Source organism: Monodon monoceros, unplaced genomic scaffold (assembly GCF_005190385.1).
Source record: "Monodon monoceros isolate NGI ecotype Baffin Bay Population unplaced genomic scaffold, NGI_Narwhal_1 Super_Scaffold_20, whole genome shotgun sequence".
Lineage (NCBI taxonomy): Eukaryota > Metazoa > Chordata > Mammalia > Artiodactyla > Monodontidae > Monodon > Monodon monoceros.
The window spans coordinates 92,428,955-92,442,843 of record NW_021703777.1 but is presented as its reverse complement, the minus strand read 5'-3'; the positions used below and the strand labels follow the sequence as shown (position 1 = coordinate 92,442,843).

Below are 13,889 nucleotides of genomic sequence, written 5' to 3'. Positions count from 1 at the left end.
AGGGTGCCTGCAATGATTATGGCAGACAGCTCAGCCTATTGTCAATACTTCAGTAATTTCACTCACCCTAAGACAAAGCCCCTCTCCACCATCTGAATGAAAGTTTGTAGAATATGTGCATTTGGAAAGTATCAAAGATAAAACTCATTTGTGAGTTATGAAAATCCAAACAATCATTATCTGTGATTTAAAGTAATGATACTGATAATTCTAACAAAAATAATTTTTAATATATACAACTTATAATTTAAACTTGTTTTACTTATTACTGGAGATAAGTGATAGTTCATTTCTGTCATACAGACAATAAACTTAAAGTGAGCCACACTGCAGGAAACAAATTTTAGTGTGATCAAGACAGGTCCGAAAATAGCATTTGTAGAGCAGTTGCTATATGCCAGGTACTATGCTAAAAGCCTTTTTTACATTACCTGATTAAGTTCTAACAATCATCCACTGAGGCTCAAAGAAGTAAAATGACTGACCCAAGGTCATACAACTAAGTGAGTCTTCAGGGCCTATGATCTATTTACACTATCCTGCACACTGACACTTGGTTTGTGATTCTGTCATGATTCTCCCTTCCTGTTAATATCCATTTATCTATTTCTTTAGAATACTTAACATACGCCACATGTCTGGCCTACGGCCATAACCTTATCCAGGAGACCTATATGTTTAGAGCATGACTTTTCTTTATGTTTAACTAAAGAGGGGGCTGCCAGTCATATCTTTTAATTTCTCAGTGTGAAAAAAGAAAAAAACGTTAGGGCAGAGACTGACATGAGAGCTACCATAAAACTATTCTTTAGGTTAAGGGTTTCAGGGAACACAAGTTTATCTTTTCAAAGAGAGAAAGAACTCAGTTGCATGCATGGATAAACAATTCTGATATAGGATTTGGAATTTGAATAGTTGCTATAATGTCGCTGAAACCATCAGATTTGAACTTACTTAATGCCAGTGGGTGACTGGTTTATTTTCCTTTGGAAATAATTAACTGAATTAATTACTGTTAATTCAGTAAAAAGTTTACTGAATAGTTGTAACTCAGCACTGTCTTTGACCCTGACCTCTCTACAAATCTGTCCAAATATCATGATATGGTTGTCAGTTTGCAAAACTAGAGCAGAGAACCTTCCTGAAGTAGACAAGTGTATTCCCATGTTTTGGATGTAATAAGAAGTTATAAAAATGAAGTCATTGGTCTACTGGACCCTAAATGTGATGGTTCTTAGGTTCTAGGAGGCCAGTATAGACGAGCATGCCACAGAGCAAAATGTTTCCCTTCTATACGGAGCTGGCATGTGTTCATCAGCCAGGTCCGCTGTTAAGTAAAGTTAAATCCTTACCCAGCACCTACCTAATACGTTAGGAATATAAAAGACTGTGATGGTATCTGTCTTCAAGGGTTTTGCAGCTTGGTAAGGAGACAGTGGGGAAAAAGTATTCATAAGTTACCAGAATTAAAAGCAGTAAAAAAAGGAGTAGCTAAGGGCAAAGGGATTACAGAGAAGGGAAAGATGAATCCCAGAAGTGGGGAGATGAGGGGGAAAAACATTTGAAATAGGTCTTTAGGGATGAGGATTTTAGGAAAGTGGGACAGAGGGAGACTTTAGAGCCTGAGTTCTGATCCTGAATCAAATCACTCACCCGCTGAGTGTACACTCCTTAGCCTCTAAGCTTCAATTTAACTGGATAGTGAAGATAGAATACCACATCTTAAGGGTAATGTGATTATTAAATGAGTTGATGTAAATAAAGCACCTGGCATAGAGAATGCATGTAATATGCCCAGCTGGACACATAGTAAGGAGTCAATAAATGTTAGTGCTAATAACAAAATTCAAAATAAAAAATTACATGTGTGGGAATAAAGTATGGCAGATATGTGTATGATTTGTTTCTACAATGTTCACCATACTAGTTTGTTCCTATAATTTGTATAGTCAGATAATAATACGACAGTTTAATTTTGAATCTCTGGGCTTAAAGGGGATCAAATGTAAAAAAGCCATACAATGTAGCCAGGTAAACATGGCCCACTAGTGAACCATGAGGTCTAACACGACCAAACAGATCCTTTCTCTTGTTGGCAAACTCTCTAAGAGTTAGGCTGTACAGGTTTTTTGGTTTTTTTAAAAGACTTAATTTATCTCAAGAGTAAAATTTCCCTTTGGTAAGATACTGATGAATTTAAAGGCTCTGATAGATTGTTAAGGGGGAGATTTTAAGTCAGCCATTTTTTCTGCCTTGCTTTTGATTATTTGATGTGGTTACTGGAGGAGCAGAAGAACCTGGTGGTTAAGAGCAAGACTTGGAAATCTGAGAGTCTCGGATTAGAGTCCTAGATTTGCAATTTTACTGCAACCAATTTTAGGAAAATTACTTTTTCAATAAAAGATTAGCACGTATACAGATTGCCAACAAACACATGAAAGGATGCTCAACATCACTAATTATTAGAGAAATGCAAATCAAAACTACAATGAGGTATCACCTCACACCAGTCAGAATGGCCATCATCAAAAAATCTACAAACAATAAATGCTGGAGAGGGTGTGGAGAAAAGGGAACCCTCCTACACTGTTGGTGGGAATGTAAACTGATACAGCCACTATGGAGAACAGTATGGAGGTTCCTTAAAAAACTAAAAACAGAACTACCATATGACCCAGCAATCCCACTACTGGGCATATACCCTGAGAAAACCATAATTCAAAAAGGGTCATGTACCACAATGTTCATTGCAGCTCTATTTACAATAGCCAGGACATGGAAGCAACCTAAGTGTCCATCGACAGATGAATGGATAAAGAAGATGTGGCACATATATACCATGGAATATTACTCAGCCATAAAAAGAAACGAAATTGAGTTATTTGTAGTGAGGTGGATGGACCTAGAGTCTGTCATATAGAGTGAAGTAAGTCAGAAAGAGAAAAAGAAATATTTTATGCTATCACGTATATATGGAATCTAAAAAAAAAAGAAGAACCTAGGGGCAAGACAGGTATAAAGATGCAGATGTAGAGAATGGCCTTGAGGACACAGGGAGGGGGAAGGGTAAAGCTGGGACAAAGTGAGAGAGTGGCATGGACATATATACACTACCAAACGTAAAACAGATAGCTAGTGGGAAGCGGCCGCATAGCACAGGGAGATCAGCTGGGTGCTTTGTGACCACCTAGAGGGGTGAGATAGGGTGGGTGGGAGGGAGACGCAAGAGGGAGAAGATATGGGGACATATGTATATGTATAGCTGATTCACTTTGTTAAAAAGCAGAAACTTAACACACCATTGTAAAGCAATTATACTCCAATAAAGATGTTAAAAAAAAAAGAAAGAGTAACACATGGTGCATAGTATGTGCTTAATTAGTAAGTGCTACCATGATTATTAGAGAGCAAACCATGGTAATCAAGAATTCAAAAGAAAACATTTAGAACTGAATCATTTCTACTGAGAAATGAGATAATCTACCTGAATTTTTAGTTGAATGGAATGAAGGAGATTGCAGTCAGATCAAAGGTACAAAACAAATTCTCCCCAGGAATCAATGAACAGTTTGCACTGCTATGTGACTTAGAAATGATTCCTGGCCTTGTAGGGATCCCTGAATTTCTTAGTGAACTTGTATATTAAATTAGTACAACACAACTGTGCCTAAAGCAGTACTGTATTCAAATATTCAGTAACTACATGTGATTCACATACCTTTATAAAAATAAAATAGAAAACTTCAGTACTAAATTAATATGAAAGTAAAAGCAATTAGCAAGTTGTTTATCTAAAATAATGCCAACTAACTGTAAAAGATCGCAGAACCTGGCATGACTTAAAACAAATGTTTTTGAACCCTGTTCCCACAGGCCTTCTCAGGAACTTATCAATGATCATCACCAATGATTCCGACCCTCTTTTTTTTTTTTTTAAATATACCATCTGTGGCAGATTAATTCCATTAATAGCCTCAGTTCTTCACGCATCACTATATACACTCTCTCTGCCCTGTCATTTTACCATGTCCTCTCATTCTGCCTCACCTATGTGATTTGCTCTAGCTAATGGGATATTAGCAAATACGATGCAAGCTGAAGTTGAGAAATTGGGCATTTATGCTCACTTTTACACCTCTGCTTTTGCCCTGAGAACATGCCTGGGCTGGTTTACTGGATGGCTATGAGAGACTCAGGGGGAAGCTGCTGTGGAGCAGGGCGAAGCTATCCACTTGACAGCCAGCTAACCCCAAAACACTCGACGGAGCCCAGCCAATATCCAAAGAACCTCCAGGCTTATTTGCAAATCACTGATTCATGAGTGAAATAAATGCTTATTTACTTTAAGCTAATGAGTTTTGGGGTGGTGTGTAATGTAGCATTGCTGTGGCAATAGATAAATAATAGACCATCTCTTCTCAACTGGATCCTCACCATGATGTTTAAACAAGTGCGAGGTCTCTCATTCCTTAAAAAACAAGGCTTCACTCAATCTTTTACCTTCCTGAGGTTAATATTTTTAGAGTTAGATTACTTTAATGAGTTGTCCTATACTTGCTACCACCATTTTCGATACCTCTCATTCTTTAACCTACTCCAGTCTAGCTTCCAGGCCTTTTACTCCATGAGGGCAGCACTAAAGTCACCAATGAAATGATAAGTCTAATGAACGATCTTTAGTTTTCAACTTTTTTGCCTTCCTAACAACATTCAACACTGTTGCCCATTTCTTCTGCTATGGACTGGATTGTGTCGGGCCCCTCTCTCCCCCATGCCCCTCCCGTCTCCCTGCCTCAGATTTATATATTAAGAGATATAGGGCTTTTAGGAAGTAATTAAGGTGAAATGAGGTCACAGGGCAGGGCCATAATCCAATAGGATTGATGTCCCTATAAGACAAGAAGGAGACACCAGAGAACAGGAAAATGGCCTGCAAGCCAGGAAGAGAGCTCTCACCGGCAACAGAACCCTCCAGATCTTGGACTTCCCAGCCTCCAGAACTGTGAGGCAATAAATTTCTGTTGTTTAAGTCATGCAGTCCATGTTATTTTGTTATGGCAGCCTGAGCAGAATAAGATACCCTCTTTCTTGAGACTCACTTTTTTTTGTCTTTTGAGACAAAAAACAATACTGGCTTTCCTCTGCCTCTTCCTGTCACTGCAAGGCATCCCACTCTACCTGCAGAATACATATTGGCATTTCTCAAGGTTGAGTCCCAGACTTTCTTTTCTTCTTCTCCTATACTCTCCCTTAGCTCTCATCCATACTCAGTTTCAGTCATGAATGATATCCTAGATATCTCAATCTTCCTGAGTACTCAACCTAAAGCAGCTCTCCCTAAAAACTCCTTATGTCATTTAATTTCATTAACACAGAATTTACCAGTGCCTTCTGTTTTCTATTTTATTTTTTCCCCCCTCCCAAAAAAATACAAGCTTGATGACAGTAGAAATCCCTGCTGGTCTTGTTCAGTATATTATTTTCAGCACCCAGCATATAGAAACTGGATAAATATTTGTTAAAAAAATAAATCTGGGATATTTGTTTCTGGCCATGATGAAGTAACAAAATGAATTTGCCCTCTCACTTTAAACAACTTAAAAAACCCCCACAAAATATATGAAATAATGTTTTTAAGATAATGGATGACAGGAAGTACAGGATGACAATGATTCCTGAAAAAAGGGAAGCAAAAGGTGGTAAGTCCTAAAATTTTCTCTGGCTTGCTGCTTGGAGAGTTTCCAGGCTGCAATATAGGGGGAACCCAAATAGAACTTGGAAATCTTCCTGAGAAAGGAAGACAGAGTTTGGAGGTGAAGGAGTCCCAGGTGACTAGAACGTGTGGAGCAGAATACAGGATAGAGAGCTGCAGAGAGAGCTAGTTCCAGAGCTCCTCGCAAGTCTGTAGATAAATACTGATCAGTACATGAATGCTTCCCAAGGCTGTGAAAAAGACCACTGGAAAGGACCAGCTGGAAAATACCTAGAGGCCATACAGGACTGGATATGATTGGTGTTCCCACCAAAAAGAATGGAAAGACCTCCTAGCCCCTGGGGCATTAAGTAGAGTCCTCAGACAGGTGTTGGTACTACCTGACTAGTGGGGTAAAATTAGCCACTGAGAGGACGTGAACATGGTTTTTGAGAACCTGCATGGTCTGTCCTTCACTTGCTCCTCAATCTTCACCACACCTGACATCATGCTCCTCCTTTCCGTCTTGACTCAAGACACACCAGTCATGTCTTATCCCTCTTACCCGCCAGGAATACCATGCCTCATACTTTTTTCACATTCAGTTCTTCCTGGAAGATCACTGCTCCCCTCCCCATTCTCTGCCACTTGGCCTAGTTGGTTCCTACTCAGTCTTCCTACTCACTCTCACTCAGCTCAATGGTCATTTCCTCAGAGAAGTCTTCCTTCACTTCCCTGACTTGATAAGATCTCCCTATAAGGAATTCTCATAGTACCACCTACGAATTAAGAAGTTGTAAGATTTGTGTAACTGTTTTCTCAATGTCTGCCTCTCCAAACAAACTTGACCGTGAATGGAGTGACATCTCGTTTTGTCCCCCCGTCATATTCCATATGTCTAGCATACTGCCTGGCACACAGGAGACAAACCTGTTTGAAAGAATTAATGGGGTCTATAGATACTGGCTTCTAAAATCTAGCCTTCTGTACGTTTATATAACACAGAGGCAAAGAAGCAAACAAATGAATTTTCCAGGTTGCCTAGAACTGGAATTGAGGGGGAGAAAAAAGAAGCCAAGGTTTTGCTTAAAATTAAACAAAAACAAGGAAGAAAAAAACCTGGCAGGATGAAATCATTCACACACCTACTCTGCCTTCTATTTTTCTGTAATTAAACAAAAGGTGAATTCAGTAGGCTTTATATTATGATAATCACAGGATACTCAGCTCCACCACAAAGAAAACTATTTACTGCCCAGGAAAAATGAGGAGAAAAACATGGTAGCCATGAAAGCTGAATTAAAAATTTTGAATTACTAAGTGAAGAAGCAGAGAAGGAAAAAAAGGGGTAGAAAAGGGGAGAAGAGAACACTTGAGGAAGGAACTTAAGGTGTGAAGCACTGAAATCAATCTCTTTCTAACAGGTGGTAGCAGCTGGTTAAGGAAGAGAAGGGTGACCCTTGAACTTACCTCAGATAGACAAAGCAGGTCTGGAGGCTGCTGGGAGAGAATAAAGGTTTACAAAACAGAATAAAACTGGCATTGATGCTCCCCCAGCACCGCTCTGCTGGATAAAGACAGGTCTTGTTCCATAGAGAAAAACAAAATAACACAACTACACGTCAGAAATGTATTGTGTGTGAGGTGGGAGTGGACAACAGGGAGTGAGTATGGATGGGTGTTGGGAATTAACTGGATATAATAATCTTAATTTACTAAAAAAATACAATAATTTTTTTTTCTAGTCACACCTTATATTACCAGGGGTCAGCAAACTTTTTCTGCAAAGGGCCAGATAATTAATATATTAGGCTTTGTGGGCTTTATAATCTCTGTTGCAACTACTCAATTCAGCTTGTGGCATAAAAACAGCAATAGACAAACACATAAGTGAATGAGCATGGCAATGTTCCAATAAAACTACTTACAGACGCCCCAAGTTAGAAAGTTAATTTTGTTTGAAAATAGTGCTGTACTCCATATCCATTAAAAGGGAGAATCAGGGCTTCCCTGGTGGCGCAGTGGTTCAGAGTGCCTGCCGATGCAGGGTCCCCTGGACTCAGGTTCGTGCCCCGGTCCGGGAGGATCCCACATGCCTCGCAGAGGCTAGGTCCGTGAGCCATGGCCACTGAGCCTGCGCGTCCGGAGCCTGTGCTCCGCAACAGGAGAGGCCACAGCAGTGAGAGGCCCGCGTACCGCAAAAAAAAAAGGGAGAATCAAACAAATTATCTTTCTTTAAGTTACACTAATTATGTTGCCAAAGTGAAAAAACAACTTGAAATATTTTTTGATAAGTTCCCTGAGTTCCTTTGTAACTCTAGTATCTAACAATGCATGGTAGATCAAAAGAAAAATATACAATATTTGTTGAATAAATTGAATAGTTTTCCATGAAAGATATGGGGCAATTAGTAAAGCAGAATGTCCGTAACAGTTGACAAAGCAATGGTATATAAGATATGCAAGAACAATTCTAAGACAAAAAATCAAGACAAGGAATTACTAAAGTAGCTGTTTCATATTTTAACATAGTATTATGGCAATAATACTATATTAAAACTCTTTAAAACCTAACATTCTTCTCTTTACTCAGTTCCTATGAAAATTATAATGATGGGAAAATAACCAATTGTAAACAGAATGGATTTTTATTAAAATTTTTTGATTTCATGAGAATACTTTAAATTATTGGGTCACAGTTTTAATATTTTTACTGATGGCACTGGCAAGTAAAATGGTAATATGAAGCCCATGTAATAAAGAATAGGTCAATGTATTTATTATTTCTTACATTAAAATATCTGTCTTTGTTTCATCCAGTTGTGACCAAATTAAGTCTGGATAAATTAAGACTTGAGGAGACACTGATCTCGTATGTTTTCCTAAACTCATAAGATACTTTCTCATGGTCTGTAATACAGAGAGGAAAGCCACCTGAACTGACTGCTACCACAGCTCTTTCTTTCTTAACTCATTATGAAATAAAATCTAATATACAAAAATGAAACTTATTATACAAAATAGGCTGATCCACCATGCATTGTTAGACATTAGAGTTACAAAGGAGCTCAGAGAACTTATCAAAAAATATTTCAAGTTGTTTTTTCACTTTGGCAACATAATTAGTATAAGCTGAAGATAGATAATTTGTTTGATTCTCCCTATTAATGGATATGGAGTACAGCACTATTTTCAAACAAAATTAACTTTCTAACTTGGGGCATCTGTAAGCAGTTTTATTGGAACATTGCCATGCTCATTCACTTATGTGTTTGTCTATTGCTATTTTTATGCCACAGAAGCTGAATTGAGTAGTTGCAACAGAGATTATAAAGCCCACAAAGCCTAAAATATTAATTATGTGTCTTCTTTCAATGGTGAATCTTAGTAAAGCACTTACAATTTAATTTTGATTACTCTAACAATTTACGTACAACAAGAACAAATCTAGTACATAGATTAACTTACATTTTTACAGTCATTGCTTTCTTTCTGGGAACATCACAGTAAGTACGGAGAAAGCCTAGCAGGAAACTATGTAGAGCAGTGCTTCCTAATTCTGTTGCCCAAACTGTGTTCTGTGGGATATAAAATTTGGAGAATGCAGTTTAACATGCTAATGGGGCACTGCGACTCAATAAGCGCAGCAAAGAGAAGGGAGCATTTCCCAACGTTATTAGACCACAGAACGCTCTGCACACAGAACATCTTGGTGGACGAGCATTTCCTGGAATACACCTTTGGAATGCTTGCGTAGCAAACCAGATTAAGGTGACTAAATCATCCGGAAACGTTTTTCTATCAGAATGAAATTCAGAAAATCATCTACTCTATGCTTCACAGTTTTTCCATTAGAAGATAATTATGATGCTGAGTAACAGCACATGAAGTAACTCTAATTCTAAATTTTATTTTTAAATGCTAAAGGATACTCTGTGCCGAGGGTTGCCTCAACCATACAAATTTAAAAGAATATCTTGAGTTAGGATTAAAAAAAAATATGGTAAAATGTTCATTAGCAGGACCAGAGAAGTATGCACGGTTAGTATCAGTTTTAGGTAGTTAAAGGAGTAATCACCCATCAGTTATATATACCTGAGTGAAAACCAGAATTCTGAATGGAAAGAATATATATATCTATTCATTCGTTTTTGAGGATAGACCACAAAACAGGAGAAGCTGACAAACTGAACTTTTTTCAATCCAATCGAAAGTGACAACTTGAGTTCTGAATTTTTATGGGAAAATTTAACGTTTTAGGAAAACAGTAGCTTTAAGTACACACTAGGTTATTCTAGTTTGAAATTTCCTCAGAGGTGTCCAAAGTCCATTTATTACATCCAGATATGTATCAATTAGGAAAAGGCACACCTTTGCTTTAGGAATTCAAGACACTGACACTGAAGAGGTCTATATTATTATTTTCAATAGTCACACACAATTTTAGGCCATTATCACCTTCGAAACCATCTCTTACAATTGGCCCTTCACACACCCCATTCTGCCCTCCCCTCAAATCTACACTGTGTGCAGCTATTAGAAAAAGACTCCTTAGAATTACACTTTGATCACATAGTTTATCACAATTCACAGAATGAATTCTTGGTTTGATCTCTTTTCTTCCTGTTACATCCACTTGGTGAACCTAATTACTCTTAAGTATAAGGGCCCACCTTTCTCCAAGCTTACATGCTGGCAACTGAGATAAAATCACAAAGCTGTTCAATCCTGTTATTTCTTGAGACAGTATTTCAAACATTATCCACAGAGCTCAATGCCCACCATGCTACTCTTAGATTACCTCTTGATTCATAGAAAATAGACTCTACTATCCTCAATATTCTGCCCATAAACTGCTTTGCATCCTCATATATTATCCCCACTATCCTCATGTTTTAAGAGAGAAATGACTCTTCTGGCCAAAACCAATCTCTCTAATGATGCCCCAAGATATCCCATAATGAAGTCAGGGGCTTCACTCCATTTCTCCTACTTGCCATCTCATTTTTCTATCTTCAATCTTTTTTTTCCACTGGCTTCTTCCCATTGGCATCTAAACATCCTTCAACTGGGCTTCCTCTCACTACTTCCCTATTTTCTCTCCAATCATAGCTATTTACATTTTTCTGTGCTAATTTTCTTCATTTCCTCTTCCTGCATTTAGTCAATCACAACATTTCTGGCTCTATTAGTCCACCAAAACTGCTCTCTCCCAAATCTCTAAAATAACCTCTTGTGCTATGTTCAATGGAACATTTCAAGGCCTAACTGACCTCTTAATAACATTTTACACTGTTGTTTTTTCTCTTCTTAAAACATATTTCGTTTCGCCATGCTCTGCTGGCTTTCCTCTTACCTCCTGACCACTCATCAGTCTCCTTTTACACATATCTTTTCCTTTCTCCATATCTTTGGGGCTCCGAGACCCTATGTTCTTCATATTTTACACTGAACAGTCTCTTCCACTCTCATGGCTTCAATTATTTGCTGGCCCCAAAATCTGTATCTCCAGCTCAGACCCCTCTCCTGAGCAAAAAACCCATATTAACTAATTCCTTCCTAAACATCTTTTCTTGGATACCCCACTAGATACCTCAAATTTCTTATGTCTAAAACTGAACACCTTGAGTGTTCTCTTATATCTCAGTGAATATTACAATCACCTACCCAGATGCTGAAGCCGAAAACCTGGATGTTATCCTTTATTCCTCTCTTCTCTAAGACAGGTTGATTCTACTTCATGGATCTCTCTCAAATATATCGATTCTTCCCCATTACTGCCACTATTAGGGCTCAAGATATATATTTTTTCATCAACTGATGCTGACCTCACAACTTGGGCTATGCTTCCATCAGTAGCTTTATCTTTTGCCATTTTTCCATCTACCCCCTGCCCCATCCTTAATTCCTATTTTGTGTCTCAGCTATATGAACTAAATTAACCAGTGCTCCAGACAAGCCTGCTCTCTTCTGTCACCCAAATTTTCCCCATGCAATTTGCTTCTGCCTGAAATACTTTCTGGACTTCTAATACTTTGTTATCCTTCAAATTCCAGCTTAAAAGTAGGAATCCTTGCCTAATTCTCTGAACCTGGGTTCAATTTCCCTGTTACGTGCTCCTACAGTCAATCTCTCCCATCACAGCACTCATCTTTCTACCAGAATTGCCTATTCACTATCCCCCATGAGATGATAAGCTCCTTGAGAGTACAAACCATGACTTTCACCATTCTATCCTCTTAAAACATATAATATCCCACTTAAAACATAAAATACACTCTATATATTGAATAAATAAGTGATATAGATCTTCTTTTTCTCACTTAGATGGAAAAAGAACTTTTTGAACCTTTTCCGGTGCCTAAGAGCATATTGTAGGCATTCAAAAAGTATTTGTTGAAACAAGAATAGAATAGAATTGCATTTCTTCTTCTTCCTTTCCATGTCTACAGTTGATATATAGCAGTACAAATGTAGTCAAGTATAACTTTTAAAACTTCTGTGTATTAAACTATATATGGACAGTTAATCTTGAAATGTTTAAAAACAAGACATTTGTGGTAGAAGCAAAACTCTTTATCAACAGAAATATTCCATTAATTCATTATATACCTAGAAAAGTCCTGTTGTTAAAAGTCTATCTCAAATTTCCAGTCACTAAGTACTCCATGAAGAAGAAAAACACATATAAAACTAATAATGAATTTTAGTGTCATTTCCAAAAAGGCAAAAAGAAGTATGGAATATCAAGAATAATGAGAAAAAAACAACACCGTAAGAAACATTTAGAAATCGGATAATATAACAAATATTGCTATAAATACAACTTTATAAAAATAATGTCCCTGTTGACTGAATGGAAAAAAAAAAGAATGTTAAAAAATAAAGAAGGAAAGTTATCAGTAAAAGATAAATAAAACTTTAAGCAGAACAGGAACTACTACTAGTAATTTTTAAAATGAGAAAAGGTGAAAAACAACTCTTAATATGATATTAAAAATTTTTTAAATGTCACAAGGATTTGAAATTAATTTGAAAAGTAATAATTAGGCATCTTCCATCTTACTTTTCTAGGGTGATCTCATATTTATAGTGAGGTGAAGAATCATATTAAAATAAATTTACACTTATACCTTAGAAAGATACAACGGTTAAGAAGCTGGAAGGAACAAAATACAGTTCTGTTGAAAAATGACAATGTAAACTAGCTTTAGTATGAAATGAGGATGGTATAAAGAATTAAAAATGAAACACTACACTTTATTCTCCATTCATGGCAGTCTTTTAAAAATATGTGTGAATATTTTTAGGTGAATTATAAGTTCTTTTAAAAAAATAACTATCAGATTTCTTCCCTCTTTTTCCCTGATATACTATTTGTTATAATATTATTTTTAGTTATCCTTAGGGCAAGAAACAAAGGGCATTACTTTTAGATTTGACTCATCTTTCATAATGGAGACTCTAATTTGACCACCTTTAAAATTTTAATCACTGAATGTTAGTTAAAATTTTAAAATCACTGCATGTTAGATATACTGAAATAGATATTATAAAGTTATTCAGTTAAGTAACTGAATTTTGGGGGTCATAATAATCTTCTAACCTATTAAAACTTGAGTTTAATTACTGATTTTAATATTTTAATTTAGGACCTGAGAGTGTTTTTTTAGCTTTTAAAGAAGTTTTTTAAAAAGGTAACAAAAATAAAGCTGCCAATACCTTCTGGACCCCACAAAAGCCTCCCCTAAAATATACAATGTAACAATGCAACCATATGATAAAATATCCTTAAATTTCCAAATGTAACCTGGCACTCTTTCACGTCAGGGAAGTAATCAACAAGCACTACCACACTCTTACTTATCCTAAATTGTCTAGCACCTGTCAATAAGCAGAGCTTGAACTCACTATGGTGGCAATTACAGTGTTTACACCCAATTTTTGCTAGGTTCTAGGGGTAACAGTCTCCCTGAGGCACCAATGTCAGGTCAGTATAACTGAGTAAAGCCCATAATTACTTGCTGAAGTAATTTCAGTTTGCATTCTGAATTTAGCATTACCTTAAAATTACCTGTATACGACTTTCTCCCTTGCTAGGCTATGGATTATCTCCGTAAAGAAATCCTTTATATCCATGGAATCTAGTTCAATGTCAGATATGAAAAAACTATTCAACAAGTTGCTGATTTATTGG

The 13,889-nt window shown here is 37.0% G+C and overlaps 1 protein-coding gene across 4 annotated transcripts in view; it reads right to left on the bottom strand.

Moving 5' to 3' along the window:
* The window catches only part of LCORL (ligand dependent nuclear receptor corepressor like), a 160,577-nt gene that overhangs the window by 5,330 nt on the left and 141,358 nt on the right, over positions 1-13,889 (bottom strand). Inside the window, exon 7 of one of the 4 annotated variants that reach the window (XM_029235074.1) lies at positions 9,220-9,270. The exons of the other annotated variants lie outside the window; for them this stretch is intronic. Within the exon in view, the coding sequence (XP_029090907.1) occupies positions 9,246-9,270 (25 nt within the window). The 3' untranslated portion in view covers positions 9,220-9,245. Of the gene's footprint in view, positions 1-9,219; positions 9,271-13,889 lie in introns of those variants that run through there. 4 annotated transcript variants of the gene reach the window in all.